The following is a 26,052-nucleotide window of genomic DNA, read 5'->3' as shown; positions in this document are numbered from 1 at the left end:
AGCCTCAGTTCCAGGAGCCCTGAGGTCTGGCCCCACACCTGCTGTTGTGTGCTGCTGACAGCCTCAGGCTGGAGAGCCTCTTCTACCCTCCCCTGCTGGCTGCTTCCTGGAAGAGGCAGCACAGGTTGAGGGCAACTAGGAGGGACAGGGTAGGTGGCAATACTCAGGCAGCTGTGGAGAGGGAGACCCAGGCTCGGAATTGGGACAGAGTCTGGGACAAAGGTCAGAAGACAGGCTGTTAGCCTTGGGCAGCTGCTGGGGGTTGCCCATTTGGGGTCTAGTGTTCTTCACCCAACCTAGTGCCCTTTGCAGCTTCTAGATCAGTAGTTCTCAATCTAGGGTGATTCTACCCCACAGGGGACATGTGCACATGTCTGGAGACAGTTGTCATGACTCAGGAAGGCAGGGAGAGGTTACTGCCACTGGGGGGGGGGGGGTGAGGCCAGGGATGTTGAACATAATAAAATGCAGAAGACAGCCACCACCCCAGAGAATGATACGGCCCCAAATGCGAGGAGTATTGAGGATCAGAAACCTTGCTCCAGGTGTGTATCTTGTCTGTGCTGTTGTGTCCTGACTTGGGTGACAGTGGTTTTGCTATCCTGGAGGGTAGCCTTGTGGGGGAGGCAGAAGGTTGAGCTGGATGTACTCCTGTGGTGTGTGACATGGACTCCACACCTGTGTGTGAGCCATCCTCTGTGAGACTAGAGTAGACAGAATTCTCTCCTGCACCTGTCAGAGGACATTGGGGAACCCAGCCCAGAGAACTGCTGCCACTCCACCCAGCAGAATGTGGGAAGGCAGACTATAATGGTGAGACTCACAGGTGGAGGGTGGAGATTGGATCAGCCACTCACAGAACTGGGTTGTCAGGTTACCAGAGGGTCTAAGGGTCCCCGAAAGGGCAGAGACCATGAATTTAGAATGGGGCCAATTGGTTCCATGTGGTATAGACTGAGGACAGCAAACCAGCTTAGAGGACAAAAAAAGATGTCAAATTCAGTGATAACTACCCACTTTAGGTAAACATGGGGCCCTTTTTGTGAATGCTCATGGACCTTCTCCAGATGGTTCTCTGCTTACTCCCAACTTTCATTTGGGGAAGAGGAGGCTCAGAGATGGAACTTTCTTTCTCAGAAACACACAGCAAAATCTGGGACTTGAAGACTGGCTCTGATGACTACACTGGGTGTGTGTTTCAGGCAATACTCTCTGGGAGCCCGAATGGAGTGGAAGCAGAGAAGGAGCCTGGGGCTGTGAGCAGTGCAGGGGAGAGGAGTGGAGTCACATAGATGGAGAGGAGCTGAGCACGGGGGCAGCTATTTTGTAGACAGTGAGGATGCTGAGTGAAAGGGAATGAGGCACAGAAGGGAGCTGACACCGGTGTCTGGGTTTCTGAGAGGGACACCTGCATGGCTACCAGACTATTTCCTGGTCATCAGCACAGGCTTCCTCACTCCAGGAAGGTCCCTCCCCATCCTGCTGCTTCTGTGTCCTCTAGGCTCTATTCTGACCCCTATTGTGGGGGATCCTTGGGAACAAGACCCCAGGGAGACCATGGGGTACAATTATGGCTGGGTCCTGTCCCAGAGCCCAGGATTTCGGGAGCTCTAGGCAGTAGATGAGGCTCAAATTATTTATAAAAATATATTTTTGTTTTATTTTATGGCAGACAACAGGTGCAGAGGTTTGAGTCAATGATATTTCTGGTTCACTGCTTTTGATAATCTTGGTTTTCTTAATGTCCTTTTCTATTTTTGTTCACATTCTCTTTCTGCCACCCTGTTTCCCTCCAGTTTCAATCACCATTCTAAGACCCTGAAGTCATGCTCTTTGATTTGTGTATGCTCTCGTAGATAGGTATTGTTTCTCTGTGCATACCTATGTTGTAAATTCTTTTTCCTTTTTTTAGTTTCATAGAAAATTGGTCACTTTTAGATTTATAGAGAAGTTTTTAGTTTACAGAAAAAGGCATAACTCCTCTCTCCTGCATACCATTTCCTCTTCTACCTCTTGTGTTAGTGTAGTACATTTGTTCCAGTTGGTGAACCAATATGGATACATTATTATTAAATCAGCCCATGGGTTACAATAGAGTTCACTGTCTGTGTTGCACCTTATGTGGGTTTGACAAATGTATAGTGATATGCATCATTCAGAAGAGTTTCAGGGGCTCCGTATTTCATGTACCTAAATGGGATTATACTGGAGCATTCATCTCATTTTTGTGTCATTCACTCAATATTATTTTAAAGCATTTTTGTTTACATTGAATTAATTGACCCATAACGTACTATGATTTCATAGGTACAAGCCTGTGACTCATCAGTCTTATATAATACCCAGTGCTCATTACATCACCTGCCCTCCTTAATGTCCATCACCCAGTTATCCCATCCCTCCACTCCCTTCCCCTCCAGCAATCTTCAGTTTTTTCCCTATGATTAAGAGTCTCTAAGGGTCCTTTAGTCTGCTGAGTGTCCATCCAGCTGCTGCCTGGGACTCCAGTGTTTGCATCCAGCCCATGTGACCTGCCCTCTTTCCACTTATGGACAAGCACTTTTCACATTCCCCACTACAAGCAATGTTACAAAACATTCCCTGACATGTTCCCTTATAAATACCTGTCAACAATGGAGATAGATATTCAGGAGCACATGTGCTAGAGCATAGAGCACAGGAACTCTTAGTTTTAACCCTCTAGTTCTCACAGGCAGTGGACTAATATTGCTTTCTCCCCATACCTGATCAGCACTGGGCACTTTCTAATTTGGGACCTTAAATACGTAGACACTGAATTTCCACTGCATTTCTCTTCCTTTCTCTCCCTTCCTCTCTCTCTCTCTCTCTCTCTCTTTTTAGCATGTTTTCATTTGCTTGTGCTATGCCCAATGTCTGCTCTCTGCTCACACCTTTGCTCATTTCTGCATTGAGATTTCTACTTCTTGTAGATGGAACTGGTTTTTTGTTTATTCTACATCATGTTCCCTGGTCAGCTGTGGACAATGACAGTGATGTTTCCTCACCTTTCCATCTACTCTTAGCTGGATCCAGAACATCATTTGTTGAACAAATACTCTTCCTGTTGATGTTTTCATTCTTTCAAAAGCACCTAATGTTTGTGTTTCTGAAGTTTGAGAAGTCTTTCTCCAACCCTAGATCAACAAAATTCTTCTCCTATACCTTCTCCTATTAACTTCCCATGGTCATATTTCGTATTTATGTCTTGAATCCTGGAATCCACCTTTGCATATGGTCTTGGGCAGAAATTCAGACTAAGTTTGCTTCATAAAAGGACCAGTTTTCCCACCACAAACTCCTAAACAATCCAGCTTTTCCCTCTGATTTGTGCTCCTACCTTTAGCACATGTTAAGCAGTGACTCATTTGGGGATATTTTCTGAGGTATCCGATCAATTTGATCAGTGTCTGTGTCCGTTCCAGGTTCACACTTAAAAATGACTATGATGTGTATAATGTCTATGATGAGTCTTCACACCTGCCACAGCATTTCTTTCCTACTGACTCCACTTTTAGAAGATTAGTATGGTTTTACACTGACCTTAGTTTTCAGAAGGGATTTGAGGAAACTGCTATGAGATGTACAGATGATTCACTGAAAGTGTAGTTGCTCTGGTGCTCTGATTTGAGGAAGAAGTGTTATCATTTCCATACTCGCTGACCTCATCTGAGAGTGTCGGTTTTTCTGTATTCAGATCACCTTCTACATTTTTAAAAATTTATTTATTTGACAGAGAGAGAGAGATCACAAGCAGGCAGAGACGCAGCCAGAGAGAGAAGGGGAAGCAGGCTCCCTGCTGAGCAGAGAGCAGGATGCGGGGCTCAATCCCAGGACCCTGAGATCACGACCCGAGCCGAAGGCAGAGGCTTAACCCACTGAGCCACCCAGGCACCCCATCACCTTCTACATTTTATTAATGTTAAAAATTTCTGAATTTGGAGGCATTCGTATGTTTGATTGATTCCTAGATATTTTACAACAGAGGCTTCCAAAGTGTGATATAAGGACCCTGGGGTCCCAGAGACCATTTTGGGGGGACCATCAAGGTTCTCAGTTTTCCAGTGAAGGTGAGGATGTATTTTCATCATATGCTTCAACTACAGCCACATATTGCCACAGCCTGAATGAAGAAGTAGATACAAGCATCATCTTTTCTCCCACCCAGCCAGCATGGGACAAATTTGCTAAAGTGTAAGAAGAAGGAGGAGGAAGAGGAGGAGGAGAAAGAAGAAGAAGAGGAAGAAGAAGGAGAAGAAGGAGGAGGAGGAGGAGAAGGAGAAAGAGGAGGGGAGTGGGAAGGGGAGGAGGAGGAGAAGGAGAAGAAGAAAGAAGAAAAGGGAGGAGGAGGAGGAGGGGAAAGAAATCACTCTTGTCACTAAATGTTAATTTTGTAAAAGTAGTTACTTTCCTAAATAATTGTTACTTACATTGACATTGAACAGGTTGATTTTTCTTTAGAACATATCCATAATTGAATATTGTCAGAAAAATCTGTGTTTCTTTCTAATCTGGTGAACATGGGGAGTGATAATGCCCCCAAACAAAAGCCCATTAGAGGCTGAACTTTTCTTGAGCGTAAAGAAATCGCCAGACCAAAATGCTAGAGAGCTGTTTCTTTATACTTTCGTCACTCATGGGAATGGTATCTTACTTTTTACTTCAAATTCATACTTTGAATGATGACTACTGGTGTAATTCTATGAGAAATACTGTTTTTTTGGAAGCAGATTTTGTCTTCTACAGCTCAGTGCTCTCTCACACTGTGATATGTTCTGACTTTATTCTTTTGCTTTTTCTGGGTGGACAAGCCAGTCTCTTCCTTTCCAATCCTTACATACCTTCTTTCTTTTTCTTTTCTCAGAGCACCACTCATGGCTTTCAGTTCCATGCTAAAGAACAGCAGAAACAGTGCGTATCCTTGTCATTTTCCCAATCCTCAGACACTGCATCTGTGTTCCTCCATTTTGTAGATTTTCTAGGGTATATTGTTATATAGATTCATGATCTTTATTCTGATCACCTTCATTCCCTCTGTGATCTGAGCAGATGCAGCATCTGGGGCTGGTCAGAACTATAGCATGGTGTCTGAATTCATCCTCGTGGGCTTCTCCAACTTCCCACAGCATCTCCTACCTCTCTTCTTCCTGCTGTACCTGCTGATGTACCTGTTCACGCTGCTGGGGAACCTGCTCATCATGGCCACTGTCTGGAGTGAGCGCAGCCTGCACACGCCCATGTACTTCTTCCTGTGTGCTCTGTCCACCTCCGAGATTCTGTTCACTGTTGCCGTCACGCCTCGCATGCTGGTTGACATGCTCTCCAGCCACCGTTCCATCACCTTTGTGGCCTGTGCCAGCCAGATGTTCTTCTCTTTCACATTTGGCTTCACCCACTCCTTCCTGCTCATGATCATGGGCTATGACCGCTACGTGGCCATCTGCCACCCCCTGCGCTACAACGTGCTCATGAGCACCCGCACCTGTGCCCGTCTGGTGTCATGGACCTGGGCTGGTGGCTCAGTCATGGGGATGATGGTGACCCTGATAGTTTTCCATCTCACCTTCTGTGGGTCTAACGTCATCCACCATTTTCTCTGCCACGTGTTTTCTCTCTTGAAGTTGGCCTGTGGGAATGAGAATTCCTCTGTCACCTTGGGTGTGATCCTGGTGTGTGTCACAGCTCTGATGGGATGTTTATTCCTCATCATGCTCTCCTATGTCTTCATCGTGGCCGCCATATTGAGGATCCCCTCAGCTGAAGGCAGGCACAAGACCTTCTCCACATGTGTGTCCCACCTCACTGTAGTCATTGTGCACTACAGTTTTGCGTCCATTATCTACCTCAAGCCCAAGGGCCCCCATTCTATGGACAGTAACACTCTGATGGCCACCACCTATACAGTCTTCACTCCCTTTCTCAGCCCAATCATTTTCAGCCTCAGGAATAAGGAGCTCAAGAATGCAATAAGGAGAAGTTTCCAGAGAAAATTCAGTCCCCTAAGCTCTTGATAGCCAGTTTGTTGGTGAGGAAATAGGATAGCTGGGTTGGAGATAATGATGAATCTCTCCACAGGACTTTTGTAGAGATTTAATATATGAAAATACTGAAAGGTAAGGTTGGACACATGCATAGGTATTGGAACATGCTACATATTTGTTTTTCTTCAATTTGTTTGCCCCCCTTTTGCATAGGAACTAGCAATCATCATCTCTTGTTCTTTCCTCTGTGAGATGAAGTCTATACCATTGCCTATGTCTAAGAATGTGTTTTCTGCCTCTGAGCCAGAGAGGGGCATCATATGGGTGTGTTTGGGCACTGAAGCCAATGGTTCTTCTTGAATGGAGAAACCAGGAAAGACTTTGTTTCCTCCAACATAAGTATAAACAGAAATTAGCATAATAATGAATGCCACCAACATTGCAGCTTTTTGGGGTGGGGTATTGTGTCCAGTGCTTTATAGTCACCCTTTAATATGAAAATGTACAAAAAAGTAGATAAACTCTTTGTCTCCATGAAGGTATTTGACTCTGTCTAGTCCCTTCTGTCTGTAGGTGATAGATCCTAGGGGAATTTTTCTATACTGATCTGAATTGAGTGAAGGATGTCAGAATATGAAGTGAAGAGTAGGAGAGAGAAAGCGAGGGACTAGAGATGGCATCAGAGTGGAGGAGGAGAGGGCTCAGTGTATCAAAACACACAGAATGTTAAAAGTGTGTTGCTATCTGACATCTTATAGAAATCCTTTTCCCTTCTTCCCCACATTACTTTCAGTGAGACATCAATTTCTCATTCTTGTGTTTTACTTGAATCTATCTGGGGGATGTGTTGGAGGGCGCAGTAGTATCTCAGGATGGCACAAAGAGAGAGCAGGGTATGGGTACCTTCTTTACAGATTAGAAATGTTGCGGGACGTCACCCATGAATGAAGGAGTCACATGAAATTTTACATCTGTCTGAGTTCCATGCTGGGGTTTGGGAATACCATATATCTAAACATCCAAGAAGAGGATCTTTTCTTGGTGTAAGTTCATGCTCAAAGCTGTGGTCAGATATTTAGGCTGAGGATAGAAGGTGTTTTATAATAATAAATGTAAGAACGACTATCACATATGAGCACTCGCAGTTTGCTAAATGTTGTGGGAAGTGTTTCCTATGCATTCACTCTTCTACATCTCAAAATAAATTATTATTTCTAAACATTTAGATATGACTGAAATCTATTCCTATTCACATTTTTGTAAAGCAGTAAATGCAAATCTGAGAGATGATTTGTCTCCAGACACAGTGGCCTGGAGTGGTGAAGCAGGAATTCATTATAATCTGCATATGTGTGCAGTTGATGATCAGGAATGCACCTCTCTCAGGTGCCTGCAGAGGGAAGTGTGGTCCTGACTGGGAGAGGAAGGCTGTCATTAGAAGGAATAGACACCCTTCGGGGTGGGAGGGCAGGTGCAGCCCTAGACACACACCCCTTCACACAGCCAGAGAGAAATACTGACTCCAGGGGAGTTACGGAGACACTTTGTGACACTTGTCACATTGATGCTGACAACGAGACCCTGGGGTTCCATTTCATTATTTTATAATTATTGATGTTAATGACTAATGCCAACCCATCACACCTAAGAGGTCCTTTTCCAGAGCCCGTGACTGTGTTCCCTTCCCCAGCAAAAGGGACTGCATGCTGATGAGATGCAGTTAATCCTCTGAGGCAGAGGGATTGCCCTGGATCATCCAGATGGCCTTGCTATAACTGCAAGTGTCTTTCTAAAAGGGGGCAGGAGGGGTCAGACACAGAGAGAAGTAGGCAATGTGACACTGGAAGGAGGGATTGGAGTAGCTGAGTCAGGAACCTTGAGCCAAGGAATGCCTCAGCCTCTGGCAGCTGGGAAAGCAGGAGACAGAACCTCCCCTGGATCCCCTGAAGGACGCAGCCCTGCTCACAACTTGACTCACAGCTGGTGACCCTGATTTTGGCTTCTGGCCTCCAGCATAGAGGAGGATAGATGTGTGTGGTTTTAAGTCACTAGGTTTATGGGCTTTGTTACAGCAGCCCTAGAAAACTGACTCATGGCATGGCATCCTGTCATTCTATGTGATTTGTTTCATGAAACAAATGTTTCATAAACAAATTAGTTTCAACCCAGATCCGTAGGCCATTCTTCTCTATGGAGAAGACTTAGGGCATTGTGATCACTTATGAGAAGGGCTGAGTATCCTTGGAAGTACATCAGCAAAGGTGAAGGAGTCCCGATAGCCCGGCTGCAGGATTTGGTCATTGGCAGCAAGGCCCTTGGGGAGTGTTTTGAGGACACATATCACTGTGCAGCTGTAGAGTACCCAGGCCAGGACCTATAGAACCCAGCCTCTGTCTGTGCTTATGACTCTTCTATTTGCTGAGTCCTTCACGTCCATAGAATGTGTGGAAAGTCACACTGTTTGCCAGTAGGGGAAAAAAGGTAAAACCACAGTTTTTAACACTCTTAGAACATTTTGCAGGCTTCACATAGCTCAGAGACCTTACTATCTGCACCTCACTGTAGTCCATATGAATTATTTTTTGAATAACATGATTGCTGTGCAGTACACATGGGTACTTTATTCCCCCCGTGAATCTCCCCATTAGACTGTAAGTTCCCTGGGGTCAAGGTCTCTGTCTTGCTTACCATTGTAGCTCTACTATGCTCAACTCATAGTAGATACTTAATAAATATTTGTTAATTGCCTGAAAAACTCAACTTAGTGAGTAAATAATGATCTAGTGCGATTAGAATATATTATGTAGTATGCTATAATTGTATTGTTCCATTATATGAAACAATATATATTAAATTATATATAGTATATATTATATACTATGATACTCTATATGATAGTATATGTAACAAAACAAAACTGGGGGCATCACGTTACCTGATTTCAACCTTTACTACAAAGCTGTGATCACCAAGACAGCATGGTACTGGCATAAAAACAGACACATAGACCAGTGGAACAGAGTAGAGAGTCCAGATATGGACCCTCAACTCTATGGTCAAATTATCTTCAACAAAGCAGGAAAAAAAGCCAGGGGAAAAAAGACAATCTCTTCAATAAATGGTGCTGGGAAAATTGGACAGCTATATGTAGAAGAATGAAACTTGACCATTCTCTTACACCATACACAAAGATAAACTCAAAATGGATAAAAGACCTCAATGTGAGGGAGGAATCGATCAGAATCATAGAGGAGAACATAGGCAGTGACCTCTTTGATATCAGCCATGCAACTTCTTTCAAGATATGTCTCCAAAGTCAGAGGACACAAAAGCAAAAATGAATTTTTGGGACTTCATCAAGATCACAAGCTTCTGCACAGCAAAGGAAACAGTCAACAAAACAAAGAGGCAACCCATGGAATGGGAGAAGATATTTGCAAATGATGGTACAGGCAAAAGGCTGATATCCAGGATCTATAAAGAACTTCTCAAACTCAACACACACAAAACAGATAATCATGTCAAAAAATGGGCAGAAGACATGAACAGACACTTCTCTAATGAAGACCTACAAATGGCTATCAGACATATGAAAAAATGTTCATCACTAGCCATCAGGGAGATTCAAATCAAAACCACATTGAGATACCTCCTTACACCACTTAGAATGCCCAAAATTAACAAGACAGTAAACAACATGTGTTGGAGAGGATGTGGAGAAAGGGGAACCCTCTTACACTGTTGGTGGGAATGCAAGTTGGTGCAGCCACTTTGGAAAACAGTGTGGAGATTCCTTAAGAAATTAAAAATAGAGGTTCCCTATGACCCTGCAATTGCACTACTGGTGTTTACCCTAAAGATACAGATGCAGTGAAAAGAAGGGCCATCTGTACCCCAATGTTCATAATAGCAATGGCCATGATTGCCAAACTGTGGAAAGAACCAAGATGCCCTTCAACAGACAAATGGATAGGAAAGATGTGGTCCATATACACTAGGGAGTATTATGCCTCCATCAGAAAGGATGAATACCCAACTTTTGTAGCAACATGGATGGGACTGGAAGAGATTATGCTGAGTGAAATAAGTCAAGCAGAGAGAGTCAATTATCATATGGTTTCACTTATTTGTGGAGCATAGCAAATAACACGGAGGACATGGGGAGATGGAGAGGAGAAGGGAATTGAGAGAAATTGGAGGGGGAGATGAACCATGAGAGACTATGGACTCTGAAAAACAATCTGAGGGTTTTGAAGGGGCAGGGCGTGGGAAGTTGGATGAGCCTGGTGGTGGGTATTGTGTAGGGCATGTATTGCATGGAGCACTGGGTGTGGTGCATAAACAATGAATTCTGCTACACTGAAAAATTTAAAAAATAAAAATTATTTTAAAAATGATATATAGCCGGAGAAAGACAACTATCATATGATCTCCCTGATATGAGGGAGAGGAGATGCAACATGGGGGGTTAAGGGGGTAGGAGAAGAGTAAATGAAACAAGATGGGATTGGGAGGGAGACAAACCATAAGTGACTCTTAATCTCACAAAACAAACTGAGGGTTGATGGGGGGAGGGGGTTGGGAGAGGGGGGTGGGGTTATGGATAGGGGGAGGGTATGTGCTATGGTGAGTGCTGTGAAGTGTGTAAACCTGGCGATTCGCAGACCTGTACCCCTGGGGATAAAAATATATGTTTTTAAAGCTGTAAAAAAAAAAAAAAGAAAAAAGAAAGGATGAATACCCAAGTTTTGTAGCAACATGGACGGGACTGGAAGAGATTATGCTGAGTGAAATAAGTCAAGCAGAGAGAGTCAATTATCATATGGTTTCACTTATTTGTGGAGCATAACAAATAGCATGGAGGACAAGGGGAGATGGAGAGGAGAAGGAAGTTGAGGGAAATTGGAAGGGGAGGTGAACCATGAGAGACTATGGACTCTGAAAAACGATCTGAGAATTTTGAAGGGGTGGGGGGTGGGAGGTTGGGGGCACCAGGTGGTGGGTATTGTAGAGGGCACGGATTGCATGGAGCACTGGGTGTGGTGCAAAAATAATGAATACTGTTATGCTGAAAAAATAAAAAAATTAAAAAAAAATAAAAAAATAAATCATGCTTGAACAGTTAAAAAAAATGATATATAGCATATATTATATACTATGATACTCTATATGATAGTATATATGACATAATATACTATAGTAATATGGTATATATATTAATATGATAATATAGTGTATATTTTATATATGATATATAATATAGCAATATATAAATATAATTTATATAATTTCATAAAATAATTTATTGACAAATATATAACTTGTTAATATATTGTACTATGTATTAATATATTATGCATATATTATCACATGTAATGTATATTATTGCATATTATATTGATAATTATTTATTAATTATGCATTTTTATATAACATATGGTTGTTACAAATAATATATAATCTAATTATAAAATGCAATAATTATTAATATAACATAATAACACAGTATATGCTTTATACTGTATATGATTATATATTGATGTGATTATAACATGTAATATAATAATAATTTAATGAAATACAATACTACATAACATATAATATTACATTATAATATGAATAGATATTTAGAGACTTATTATAGGAAGAGGTAAGGAACCAACCCAATGTGGGCTTGGGGTGCTTTTTTTTTAACTTTTTTTTTTTTAATTTATTTGACAGAGAGAAACTAGGCAGAGAGGCAGGCAGAGGAGGAAGCAGGCTCCCTGTTGGAGCAGAGAGCCCGATGCGGGGCTCGATCCCAGGACCCTGGGATCATGACCCGAGCCGAAGGCAGAGGCTTTAACCCACTGAGCCACCCAGGTGCCCCTGGGCTTGGGGTTTTTGAGCAGGGATTTAAAGCTCAAATTTTTTAACAGATTTTCATGCAGGTAACATGGTATAGTTTTGTATAAAAGGAAAAAGCACCATGTAATACTTACTAAGGCTTGCACATAGCTCAGAGTTGATGCAAGCATAATGATGTTAGATGTGCATTATTCTTTCAAAGATAGAATGCCAACCAGCACCAGATTGTTCCAATTCAAATTTTTTATTAGAGATCCCAGTATAAATTTTTTAAGGAAAGACTAGACTTGTTTTTTTCTTGAATTTACCCTTCCTACTTAGGAAAATGGCTGGAGGCCCTGACGAGCTCTGAAGTAGGACTCAACCCGGGTGTGGCTGAATATAGACCCTGAGCTCCTTCCACTGGGATTTTAGAATAGTAGTCATAATAATTATTAATATTATTTTGAATTCTTACTATGCACCAGGACCCATGCTGAGCATTTGAGATGCATGATCTTATATAAACCCCAAATAGCTCTTTGAAGCACAGACCAATACCATGAACACCATGTTGCAAAGGGAGGGGCTACAGTTGGAAGGTGTAGGGACACATCCAGGAAGTCCTCCCAGGCAGGGCTCAGTGGATAACCTGAGTCATGTCTACTGGGCCTTCTTACCTCCTTCCCCAGCAGAGATGGCCACATGTGGGGCCTACACCACAACTCCATGTCTGAAGTCATCCTTAAGGGTTTCCCAGCCAATGGTAATGGAAAAACCTAAAGGGAATCAATATAAAGAGAGTGAGCTGTCAAGGAGATAACATCCTGCTAACATTTGTCAAATTACCAACCCACATAGACAATTCACCAGTAAAAGTTGGGTAATTAGGCATTGAACATTACATCAAAAATCAATGATGTACTATACCTTGGCTAATTGAATTCAAATTTTTAAAAAATTGAGTAATGGGAAGAACTGGGTACTATGCATGAAAGGAGAACACAACTTTAAAAATACAGATAAAAAACAGAATTTTGAGGGCGCCTGGGTGGCTCAGTTGGTTGAGCGACTGCCTTCAGCTCAGGTCATGATCCTGGAGTCCCGGGATCGAGTCCCACATCGGGCTCCCAGCTCCATGGGGAGTCTGCTTCTCCCTCTGACCTTCTCCTCGCTCATGCTCTCTCTCACTGTCTCTCTCTTCTCTCAAATAAATAAATAAAATGTTAAAAAAAAAAAAAACAGAACTTTGAGGAGAGATTCATTCCAGGACAGGGGAACCAAGGAGCTAGATATTGCTTTGCTACTTTATGAAGATTCCCGAGTTAGAGTGGTTGATGTCAGAAGTAGTGGTAAATGGGCATTGGAAATACCACCTACATCTCTTCTCTCATGGTTGGTTTGATTGTCTGCCCCAAAGAGCAGGTTGTTTGAGGGAATTCCACTTGTAACATGGATGATGCCCCCTTTTGCATTTGTCTTCTTCACTGCACTTCAGGGTAAGACAGTGTGAAGAGGAATAGACTCCCAAGGAATAGAGACTTTCCTCCTATGTCCACTTTCAAGTGAGATCCAGTAGAGAGGCATTCACCAAATGGATTCAGTTCAGCAAGGTCATGACAATGATACATTACTAGAGGTATCTTAAGTGGATAAGGAGGAAGCCTTACAATTGATGTCACATGGAAACTCCTTCTAAAAACATCTATAAAAGACTCCTCAAACTCAACACTCAAAAAACATAATCACGTCAAAAAAGGGGCAGAAGACATGAACAGACACTTCTCCAAAGAAGACATACAAATGGCTACCAGATGCATGAAAAAATGTTCATCATCATTAGCCATCAGGAAGATTCAAATCAAAACCACATTGAGATACCACCTTACACTGTTAGAATGTCAAAAACTGACAAGGCAAGAAACAACAAATGTTGGAGAGGATATGGAGAAAGGGGAACCTTCTTTCACTGTTGGTGGGAACGCAAGTTGCTGCAGCCACTTTGGAAAACAGTGTGGAGATTCCTTAAGAAGTTAAAAATAGAGCTACCCCCTGACCCTGCAATTGCACTACTGGGTATTTACCCCAAAGATACAGATGTAGTGAAAAGAAGGGCCACATGAACCCCATTGTTGTAGCAGCAATATCCACAATAGCCACACCATGGAAGGAGCCAGGATGTCCTTCACCAGACGAATGGATAAAGAAGATGTGATCCGTCTATACAATGGAATATCACTCAGCCATCAGAAAGGATGAATACCCAACATTTGCATCAGCATGGATGGAACTGGAGAAGATTATGCTAGGTGAAATAATTCAAGTAGAGAAAGTTAATGAGAAAGTCGTATGGTTTCACTTATTTGTGGAATATAAGGAACAGCATGGAGGACATTATGAGAAGGAAGGGGAAAATGAAGGGGGCCGAAATCAGAGGGGGAGATAAACCATGACAGACTATGGGCTCCAGAAAACAAACTGAGGGTTTTAGATGTGGGGGTGGGGCATGGGTTAGCCGGTGATGTGTTTTGAGGAGGGAACGTATTTCATGGAGCACTGAATGTTATATACAAACAATGAACCATGGAACACTACATCAAAAACTAACGGTGTACTGTATGGTGACTAACATAAAATAATATAAAAGAATTTTAAACAAAATTTTCTGAAAAAAAAAAAAGTGGTTTCCCAGGTCTGGGAGTATTGGGAGCTGGGGAAGAAATGGGGAATAAATGGGTAGGGGTTACCTTTTTGGGTGACAAAAATGTTTCAAATCGATAGTGGTGATGATCACATAACTTTGAATATACTAAAGACCAACTGAATTGTGTACTTTAAATGGGTGAATTTTATGGCATGTGGATTATATCTCAAGAAAGCTGTTTGATTACAAATAAAACTAATGTCTGAACACAAACCAATGGAGGAAAAAGAAGAAAAGTTCACATTTATTGCACCTGCCATGTTATGGGTGTTGTCACACATCTTTATCAATTATACTCAGTGGTCACTGTTAACCCATTTTACAGATGAGGCTACAGTCATCCTTCTACCTTTTTCTAAAACCACCTTCACACTGGCCACTTAAATGTTGGAGGGATAAAGTTTGCTAAGGTAGGTCTTGTTCATGGCAGTCTTCAGCTCCTTGTTCCTGAGACTGAAGATGATGGGACTGAGGAAGGGCGTGAGGACTGTATAGGTGATGGCCATCAGGGTATTGCTTTCCTGGGAGTGAAGACCCTTGGGCTTGAGGTAGATAATTGAGGCAAAGCCATAATGCACAATGACCACAATAAGGTGTGAAGCACAGGTGGAGAAGGCTTTGTGCCTGCCCTCAGCAGAGGGGATCTTCAAGATGGCGGCCACAATTAAGGTGTAGGAGAGGAGGATGAGGAGAAAACAACCCAACAAGTTGGTGATGCACACCAGCCCCACACCTAGGGCCACTATTGGTACATCTGTTCCACAGGCCAACTTCAAGAGACGGGCACATGACATAAAAAATGGTGGATCTCATTGGGTCCACAGAAGGTGAGGTGGAAAATGGCAGTGGCAACCACCAGCCCTATGACTGAACCACCAGCCCAGGACCAGGCCACCAGGCAGGCGCAGCCACGAGGGCTCATGAGCACATTGTACCGCAATGGGTGGCAGATGGCCACGTAGCGGTCATAGCCCATGACGGTGAGAAGGAAGGAGTGGGTGAAGCTGAATGTGAAGGAGAAGAACATCTGGCTGGCACAGGCTGCAAAGGCGATGGTGCAATGGATGGAGAGCAGGTCGGCCAGCAGACGCGGGGTGATGGCCAAGGTGTAGAGGATCTCAGAGATGGACAGTGCACACAGGAAGAGGTACATGGGCATGCGTGTGCAGGCTGCGCTCACTCCAGACAGTGGCCATGATGAGCAGGTTCCCCAGCAGCGTGAACAGGTACATGAGCAGGAACAGCAGGAAGAAGATGGGCAGGAGATGAGGTGGGAAGGTGGAGAAGCCCACGAGGATGAATTCAGAAACGGAGCTGTGGTTTAGACCCAGAGTGGCAGCCATCCCTGGGTGGAGAGAGAGCGGAGGCGGCCTGGTGGGCAGGAGCTCGGGGACCAAGCTGAGCCCAGGCCAGAGGACTTCCCGGGGGAAGAGGGGACCCTCACCCTGCAGACCATGGGCCATTCCCTCCGCCACCCAATGCTCATAATGACTGTCACTGCACCTGGGAGTTGCATGGGGTTCATGGAACATCATGAACCTCAAGTGCATAGGGAGGGCCCTGGAGCATAGTAAGAATGCAGTAAAAATAATACTAATAATAATAACTACAACTACTGTTATTACTATTATTGACTCCATGCACAACCTCCTGGCTTTCCTGCCTTGGAGCATGCTGGCCACTCCATGCTTATCTCCAACTCTGTGATTCAAAATCCGTCCTGAACTGTAAGTGCAAACTACTCCCTAATTGCTATCTTCAGCTGGAGGGCACATCTCCTGTGTGGCATGGAGAGGATATAGGCGCTGTTTAATTGTCAGCATTGCCCCTTACTGGCTCCCTGGGAACGTGGAATAATATTTCTTATTCCATAGGGCTGTAGTAACACTAAGGTGAGGTGTGCACGTTCAGCTCTTAGGTACTATTGTTGTGTGGTCCTACTTGTGTGAGTCCCCCACAAGGATGTGGCACTGACCAGCATCACCAGATCACATTCTCCCACCCCTGCTGGGCACTCTATCTCTGGTCACTTAACAATGCATTTCACTGAATCTCCTTCCATCTCCTCAAGCCCTACCCACTCTCCTGTCCCCAGTCACCTGCTTCGTGGAGCAACCAATGCTGGCAGCTGTGGGTTCTCTCATACCCTTCTCCAAGAGGCAACAGACTCACATCTGCCCCAGCTCCCTGTGAGGACAGCTCTCCTTCCAAGCTTCTGCTCCATCCAGGGTTACTTCTCTGTCTTTCTGTCTCTCTGTCTTCCTCTCTCTGACACCAACAGACGTGATGCAAAAATGCAACGCCTATTTAATGATGCAGGATAGATCAACCGATGAATGGATAAACAAAAACTGGTATAACCATATGATGGAGTATCTTTGAAGCATACAAAAGCATGAAGTACTGACACACATTACAACATGCTAAGACAATATGCTGAGTGAAAGAAGCCATCCACAGAGACCACATATTGTATGAGTTCATTTATTTGAAATATGCAGAATAGGCAAATGCATTAAGACAGAAAGCAGATTAGCAGCTGCCAGGGAACCGGAGGAGGATGGAATGGGAGTGGACTTTTAATGGGTTGTAGATTTCCTTCAGGGGTGGGGAAATGTCTTGGACCTAAATGGAGGTGTTGGTGGCACAACGTTGGGAATGTTTAAATGGCACTCAGTTGTGCCATTTAAATTGGGAAGGAGGAGGGGAAATTGGAAATCTGCATTGTTGGTGGGATAGCACAGTCGTTCAAGAGCTATGGAAAACAGTATGAATGGTTTTCCGTTCATAAATTAAAAATTAGAAATAGAACCACCTATGCCTCAGGCATCCCACTTCTGGATGGATATGCAAAAGTGGCATAAGCAGGGTCTGGAAGACGTATTTGCACACTCCTGGTCAGAGCAGCACTAGCCACAAGAGCCCTGAGGTGGAAACAGCCCCATTGTTCATTGGTGGATGGATGGATAAACAAGGTGTGATATATCCGTACAATGGAATATCATTCAGCCTTGAAAGGGAGGAAATCCTGTCTCATGTTATAATACCAATGAAGGTTTACACTATGTGGAATCAGCCAGTCCCCAGAAAGGAGAAATCCTGTATGATCCCACCTATCCGAGGTACCTAAAGCAGTCAAATTTATAGAAACAAAGTAGAATGGTGGTTGCCAAGGGCTACAGAGAGTGGGAAATGGAAAGCTTTGTTTAATGGGTGTAGAGTTTCTGTTTTGCAGCATGAAAAGAGCTCTGCAGATCTATTACATAAAAATGTGAATATACTTAACACCACTGAACTGCATACTTAACAATGGTTAAGATAATAAATTTTCTGTTGTGTACTTTTTACACAACAAAGTATGAACACTTGCTACATCATAAATGAAACTTGAAAACATTATGCTATGTGAAAAAAATCCAGGCATGAAAGACTTTCTGAAGAAAACGTCTGATTCCTTTAATATGAAATACCTAAGATATACAAATTCATAGACACAACAAGCAAATTAGGGGCTAGAGCCCTTGCTGAGGGGCCTGGGGAATGGGTAAGTGATTACTAATGAAGGCAGTGTTTCCTTTTGGAGTGATGGAAATATTTGACAACTATAAAGGGGTGGTGATTGCACAACATCATGAATGTGCCAAATGCAAATAATCTGTTCAATTCAAAATGGTTAATTCTATATTATGTGAATTTTGCCCAATTTTTTAAGAAAGCAAAACAGGCCTTTTTCGGCCCTCCTTTACTTCTGAGTTGTCTCTCCCTTGATTTACAGCCCAGCCTGTCCCAAGAAAGACAGAGAGTGAGTGTCTAGGGCCAGAGGAGAGATGAGGGAGGAAGAACCCACCACCTGCCCTCAAGCCTACCTGTGCCTTCCAGGTCAGCCACTGAGCCTCTGCCCAGGTGTGTGGGAACAGAAGGAGAAGCACCTCAGTACAGCTCTTCTCAGGGGTGGGTGGCCTCCTGTCTCACAGACTGGGATCTGGGTGCCCCCTGTGTCTCACAAACACGTCCATGTGGGCAGGCCCCACACTTCCACATACCTGAATTCCCCTTGCTACCCATCCCCACAGGTGCAGCTGCCTTAAGCTCTCACACCAGATAGGCACAAAGCAGGCCCACAGGCACCTGAGCCCTTCTGTCAGCCTGCCTCACCACACAGATGGGGAGACCCGGCTGCGGGGATGGACCCACACAACAGCAGAGTTGTGGACACAGGCACACCTGCAGGTGCACACAGACCTACACTCTCACAGTAGGACACAGCACAAGCAGGAAGATGGTGACTAACGCTGGTGTCCCTGACATACAACCTTCCCGCTAAGATCTGCAGAGACAGCCAGGAAGTGCACAGGACACTCATGGACTCCAGCACACACAGCCCAGCCTGGATGTGCGATTCCAGATTAGAGGTCTCTGCCCAGGCATTGTTTGCTTCAGACTTCGTTGGGCCGGTTTCTGGGTCCCAAGATCCACCCCAACATTCTTATTACCCACAGTCTTTCCCTGCATCCCGCGCTTGCATCACGGGGCACACACTCGCCTCTGTTGTTGGCGGCGGGGAGCGGTCTGGGGGCGTTGCCGAGGAAGCCCTGGGTCCCCTCACTGGCACTCAACACTAAGAGATCAGAAGTGGGGTGGGCAAGGCAGGAGGCTGCACCTGCACTTTATCTAGCTGTACTCCAGTGGCATTCCAAAGGCCTCCCAGGGGGAGGTGGGCTGCTGACTCAGCTTGTGGGTGGGGCCACCATCATAGCCCCAGTGGAGGGGGGGAGAGGGGGAGAAGCAACAGGACTCCAGAGACTTCCACAAGCTTCCCTGAGATTCACCAAGAACTGTACATGCAGCCTCCATACTTTCCCTAAGACCTCCCAGCTGGGCTGTGCAGAGGAAGTTTAAGTCTGTAGATGGAGGTGAAGAAATACAGCAGGAGGCTGGCGTCCCTCCCATACCCTCTGAGCATACTCCTTTGTTCTCTGAGTTATGGACTAGGCACACTCCATTCCCAATGCTCAGGCTCCATCCACACCCCACAAACAGGCACCCCGGGGCTATCCCAGAGAGGACAGCACAGGTTATCAGAGCTTTGGTGGAGAAATCCTGGGTCCCAGGCCCTGGGACTGGTCCAGAAGAGAGCTGCTGTCTGGCCTCTGCAGAGGCAGAGGTGTTGGGCCAGAGATGGGATCTCTAAGGCATGTCCTTGCTCTGGGCCCAGTCTGCTCCAGGCTGAGGTCTGATGGAGGGGAGGAGGCAGTGCCACACCATCACAGTTACCAGCACCCGACTTGCCTTGCACTTGGGCCACAGTGCAGCTCAGTGTCCACTCACCTGCCACTCCCTATGTTCTCACATCCGGGCCCCCGGCATGGTGTGAACACATCTGACCTAGAAGACAGCACCCGTCCTTGTATTGGTTTCCTGGGCCTGAGGGGACAAATTACCACAAACTGGGGTGCTCCAAACTCCAGAAATGTGCTAGCAGTTCTGGGGGCCAGGGGTTAGCATGTCATTCCTTCTGCAGGCTCTGAGGCAGGATACCCCTGCTTCTCTCTGGCTTCTGGTGGCTGTCAGAAGACTTGACTGCATCATTTCAATCTCTACCTGCCTTCACATGAACTTGTCCTTGTGTCTGTATGTCTTCTCCTCTCCTTATAAGGACACTAGTCATTAGACACCAGCATTTAGGGGCCCAGCACACAGCATGATTTCATCTTGAGATCCTTCTCTAATTACATGTGTAAAGACCCTATTTCAAACAAGGTCACATTCTGAGGTTCCAAGTGGGCATGCACTTCTGAGTGACACTATCTTGACCCACTACAGCATCCGTCCTGATCCAGTCCTCTGCTTCAGGTCTGACCTCTGCACCTGCCTCCTGCAAGGCATCAGAGGGATCCCGCTGAAGAGACCACATTCCATCTTCCCCCCTGCTTGGAACCAGCCATGGTTCTCTAGTTCCATATGCTTCACTGCAGCTGACAGTCTGTTCCTTATTGGTTTCTCCAGTTTCCTCTCTAAGCTCGCTCTTTCTTCCAACACAGACCCCCCACTTTGTATCTGTAGGCTAAAATGAGATGGGAGCATTTTCAACTTCTTGAGTGTACCAGACTCTCTCATCCCCAGATCCCACTGCATCCCTCATGCCTCACTCCCATCTGCTTCAATCAACCGGTCTCACATCCCATGCCACCCTCTCCAGGAATCCTATCCTGTGTCCTTGCACCACTGGCTTGGCCAGGGGCCTGTCTGACTCCTAGCTTGCCCTGAAGTCCTACATCACATGGTGCTGTCATCACCAGTTATGGGTCAGTGTCTCTCACTAGACTTCACCAGACCTCCCAAGGGCAGAGATGGCATCTCATTGGGAGCATCCTGTGTTCCCTGCACCCAGAATGATAAAAATTAAATGGAACAATACATGCACAGTACAAATGCATTAATGGAAACAGTGAAGGAAGCACATGCACAGTGCTGTGAGACCCTACAGCGCCAGTGGGAAAGGAGGGAGGTGGCATGAGCTGAACTCTGAAGGATGAACAATCCCTGGCACACGGAGTCAGGGAGGGAATAGCTGGCAAAGGAACCAACTTAAGAAAAGGCATGGAGAAATGCCCAGAATGGAGTCGGGGGAGTCTGGAAAATCATTCAGGGTCAAAATGTAAAGGGACTTTAGACACCTTGGATCCACCTTTGTAGGGTCCAAGGGAGAGTTGTGGAAGGAGGTGTCAGCCTGGACTGAGAGTTCCATCAACACTCTACTCTAAGCTCTAGCCCACTGGCACAGCAGAAGACCCAGAATGTGAGGGCAATCTGGAAATTCCTGGCACTACTCAAGTCCAGAAAGGACATGAAAGAAACGTATGTTCAACCAAGAAGTGAATTCAGGAATAAGGAGAAAGATCTTTGTTGTTGCTTCTGGATACACAGAGAGATCAGGATATAAGGCTAAGGTCACAGAAAGGGGTCAGGAGGAAGCCAGGAGATGGAGTGGAGCCCAAGGTATTAGCTGAGCTGGGTCTTGCAATCCGGCCTTGAGGGGAGTGCTGTGATCCTGGACAAGTGGCTTGGCTGCTCTGGGACTCACTTTCTCTTTTATGAAATGGGGGTGAATGATAAGGAGAAGAGACACTTGTGTATAAAGAGCCTGGCACACAGTAGGTGTGTGGGCAAGGTGAACTCTACCCACCTCAGCACCCATTTCAACATTTTTCTTGAACTGTGGGCACTATGCTTTCATTTTTCTCACAGGTATTTCTTGTGCACCTACTGTGTGCCAAGCAGTCTGTGGTCACTGGAGATAAAATGACCAAAACCAATGTTCCTTTAAAGCACAACCTTGTAGCTTTGCTCAGCTATTCTGCCGGGCAGGATTTGTGCATTTCTGGGTCTCTGCACTGGGTCTGATGCAGGAGTGACCAAGAAATATTGTCCTTGCAGAAATGTCTGTTCATGTCTTCTGCCCATTTCTTGATTGGATTATTTGTTCTTTGGGTGTTGATTTTGCTAAGTTCTTTATAGATTTTGGACCCTAGCCCTTTATCTGATATGTCGTTTGCAAATATCTTCTCCCATTCTGTCAGTTGTCTTTTGGTTTTGTTAACTGTTTCCTTTGCTGTGCAAAAGCTTTGGATCTTGATAAAATCCCAATAGTTCATTTTTGCCCTTGCTTCCCTTGCCTTTGGTGATGTTCCTAGGAAGATGTTGCTGCGGCTGAGGTCGAAGAGGTTGCTGCCTGTGTTCTCCTCAAGGATTTTGATGGATTCCTTTCTCACATTGAGATCCTTCATCCATTTTGAGTCTATTTTCGTGTGTGGTGTAAGGAAATGATCCAATTTCATTTTCTGCATGTGGCTGTCCAATTTTCCCAACACCATTTATTGAAGAGGCTGTCTTTTTTCCATTGGACATTCTTTCCTGCTTTGTCGAAGATGAGTTGACCATAGAGTTGAGGGTCTATTTCTGGGCTCTCTATTCTGTTCCATTGATCTATGTGTCTGTTTTTGTGCCAGTACCATGCTGTCTTGATGATGACAGCTTTGTAATAGAGCACCTGAATAGCAGCAATGTCTACAATAGCCAAACTATGGAAAGAACCTAGATGTCCATCAACAGATGAATGGATAAAGAAGATGTGGTATATATACACAATGGAATACTATACAGCCATCAAAAGAAATGAAATCTTGCCATTTGCGACGATGTGGAAGGAACTAGAGGGTATCATGCTTAGCGAAATAAGTCAATCAGAGAAAGACAACTATCATATGATCTCCCTGATATGAGGGAGAGGAGATGCAACATGGGGGGTTAAGGGGGTAGGAGAAGAGTAAATGAAACGAGATGGAATTGGGAGGGAGACAAACCATAAGTGACTCTTAATCTCACAAAACAAACTGAGGGTTGATGGGGGGAGGGGGGTTGGGAGGGAGGGATGGGGTTATGGACATTGGGGAGGGTATGTGCTATGGTGAGTGCTGTCAAGTGTGTAAACCTGGCGATTCACAGACCTGTATCCCTGGGGATAAAAATATATTATATGTTTATAAAAAATAAAATTAAAAAAAAAGAAAAAAGAAATATTGTCCTAGTCATTTCCTACCCTAGACATTCATCAACTCCCACTGGGTGCCAGAATCTGTATTCACAGCTGCAGACAGAGAGATGGGTCAGACCCAGCCCATCCCCAAGAGTAAAGTCCTGTGCTTACTTCTCTACACGACATGGCACTCTTGGCCCCAGGAATGTGGGGGCAGTTTCCTATAAGTCTTCCATCTGACTCCAGGCTCATGGACATGGCAGGACTCATTAACTGTCAGTAGATTTCCTTTTCAGATCCTTTTACTTCTGTGAATTTCAGGGAAGTCATCGGGGCTGTAGTGTCCTGAGAGTCTACAGCACCTTCATGACATTTATCTCCAAGGATATGAATGATTTCAGCATTTGCCTGTCTCTCCCCCTTGCCTGGTAGCCTTAAGTGTTAGCACTTAGGTCCAGTGACTTTTCATCTCTAGCACAAACTAGAACACCGCAAATGTGTATGGCACAATATTCAACTACAGACTGGACAGTTAAGTCAATTGAAAAACTCTTCAAATCCTTGGTCATCATTTTGCTTAAGAAGTCCCTGCTCATTTTGCTAGGCAGCAGTGTGTTGGTACATGGAGAGAGGAAGTGCCATGTTTGATCTGCTCCTTGATAGCTGAGTAAAGTCGGAACAGGACATGCTAGCTGGTTGGTTTGATAAGAATGACTGGCCTTGGTACCCAAACACTGTAGGCCAGATAACTCTTATCTCTGGCTCAGAGGACATCCAGCCCTAGCTAGCATGTATCCAATAGTTGTGTATGCAACGCCTGAGCCCTTTCTGGGGAGCCCACAGTGACCAGGACTGACATGCCTGCTCCTGTGCACATGACAGTAGAGGGGAGATGGTGGATGATAGCTAACTGAATTTAGACAAGAATATGAGATGAGTGAGGAAGGGAAGGTGGTGGGTTATGAAAGCAGGGCAGACTGCAGGGTTTTATGAAAAAGGGGGCATTTCAGCTGAGACTTTCTCCTCTATGACTAGAGTGTGAGGAAAGGGTGCATCAGGCAGAGAGAATAGCATGTTCTGGGGATGCGAGGTGGGAATTTGATTGTCCCTTTCAGGAATGGAAGAAAGCCAAAGTGACAGAGAGCTTGGACAGGAGAGGAGGAGTGAGTGGCTCAAGATGGTTTAAAGCCAAACAGGGATCCAAACAAAAGGACCCTACTCATAACCCTAACTGCCACGGGATGGAACTCATCTCCAGGAAATACCGGCTATGATACACACAAGAGGGTAGATGGGTTCCTGTGATGTCAGTCACATAGTCACTCCTGAAAAGTCAATTTCAGATAAATTAGGGATGAACCATTTGTATTTCAGAATGATTTTACCACTCACATACTTCCTGGAGTGTTGTAATGAGAGATGAGTTTGTTTTCTCAGCCAGTTTTATTGACCACCTATTATGTACCCAGCTATGGGCACACAATATTAAGCTAGTTCAGACGGGTCCTACCCTCTCAGGGTTGCTAGTCTATTGGGGAAGGATGGAAGGTGTTGATCAGGTAATACTATAATGCGATGCAGTGACCATTACTGTGGAAGTAGAAGCCTCAGCTGCTCTCAGAGCTCTGGAGACCTTTGTCCCTGTCTGTGTCCAGCAGCATGCTGTGTTCACAAAAGCCACTTGGCACCACGTGGTTTGTGGGCAATGGTTCTGCCATGGTGCATGTTGTAGAACTTCACCTCTTTGAGCTCCAGGAAACTGGTGCATGAGCCAAAAAATGGTCACCACCATTTCCCACCAACTTCTCTTGGTGCTAATGAAACACCATCTGAACTTGAAATTAAGATGGGAAAACTCTTTGGGGACCATTCCTCTGGAGTGAGCCAAACTTACCTAGCCTTGAGGTGTGTACTGAAACTCATCTGCCTGCAGGTCTGTGGCCAATCCTTAGGGACTCTTTAAATTCCACGAAGGAAGTGGAGGTGGGGAATTGTGTGCCAACTTTTAATGAGTTCCCAGCTGTGACTTGTTCAGTAATGACCATGGTCTTGGCTTCTAAGGATTGGTATGCCAGCTGGGCTTGGCAGGCTATGCACGGAAGGGGTCCCATTGTGCTCTTTCATGCCATTGACTGACTCCTGATGAGCCTAACTCAGTTCACCTCTCTGTGTCCTCCAGGAAGGGAGCCCAGGGGCCCTGGAAGATGGGCTCTGAGCACATGGGGGCAGGGATGGAGGTGGTGGATTCAGACAATTCTCCTAATCTCCTGCTACCCCAAGACATCACCTCCACTGAATTCTCTGGGGGCTTTTTGTTTGCTTCTTTAAACAAAGACTAACTAGCCACCAGTGTGAACTGTTCAGCTCTCTTGAGGTTCTTTAACACAGATTGATAGGCAAAGAGAGACTTGCATGTAGTAACTTGGGTGGCTCTGTGCCTCAGGGCACTGACTCACATCAGACAGACTCAGGTGGAAATCCTGGCGAGCCACTTCCTGGTTGTGGGACCTTGGTGCAATGACTGGATCTCTCTGATTCTCTGTCTGAAAACGGGGACCACCAATAGTAATAGCACCTGCCTAATGTATAAGCTGACTGGTACTTAGCACATGTTCAGGAAGTGCTCGGTACTGGTATTTTATCACTGAGGAGAGCCCTGTAGCAGCCTGGGTCCAGTGAATAGAATCAGCTCACTGTCTACCTACCTTATCCCATGCCTTTGGAACTCCTCCATCCATTCATCCATCAAACACTATTGAGTGATTTCTGTGTTCCAGGCCCCTGAAATTTAAACACAGGGCAAGGAAGATGAGGTTCCTTCTGGTTTTTACCTTCACATGGGGAGGGACTCATTTATAAAAATATGAGTTAGTATGATTCACACAAAGAAATGCTAATTTTAAGGAAATGGATTTGTGGTTTCCGTTCTTGGGCCAGATGTAAGAGCAAAGCAAACATTAAACGGATATTATATCAGAGTCAGTGTG

The 26,052-nt window shown here is 44.9% G+C and overlaps 1 protein-coding gene and 1 pseudogene across 1 annotated transcript; one reads left to right on the top strand and one right to left on the bottom strand.

Moving 5' to 3' along the window:
• The first annotated feature begins 5,090 nt into the window (after nucleotides 1-5,090).
• Nucleotides 5,091-6,029, top strand: LOC125083107 (olfactory receptor 10H3-like). Its single transcript, XM_047699063.1, has one exon. The coding sequence runs from the start codon at nucleotides 5,100-5,102 to the stop codon at nucleotides 6,027-6,029; it is 930 nt and encodes a 309-aa protein (XP_047555019.1). The 5' UTR covers nucleotides 5,091-5,099.
• An 8,880-nt stretch (nucleotides 6,030-14,909) lies between these two features.
• Nucleotides 14,910-16,031, bottom strand: LOC125083096 (olfactory receptor 10H2-like; annotated as a pseudogene).
• Between the last annotated feature and the right edge of the window lie 10,021 nt (nucleotides 16,032-26,052).

The sequence above is a fragment of the Lutra lutra genome, chromosome 1 (genome assembly GCF_902655055.1).
Source record: "Lutra lutra chromosome 1, mLutLut1.2, whole genome shotgun sequence".
NCBI classification, from domain to species: Eukaryota; Metazoa; Chordata; class Mammalia; order Carnivora; family Mustelidae; genus Lutra; species Lutra lutra.
The sequence above is the reverse complement of the archived record's forward strand: the minus strand, read 5'-3'. Positions and strand labels throughout refer to the sequence as shown.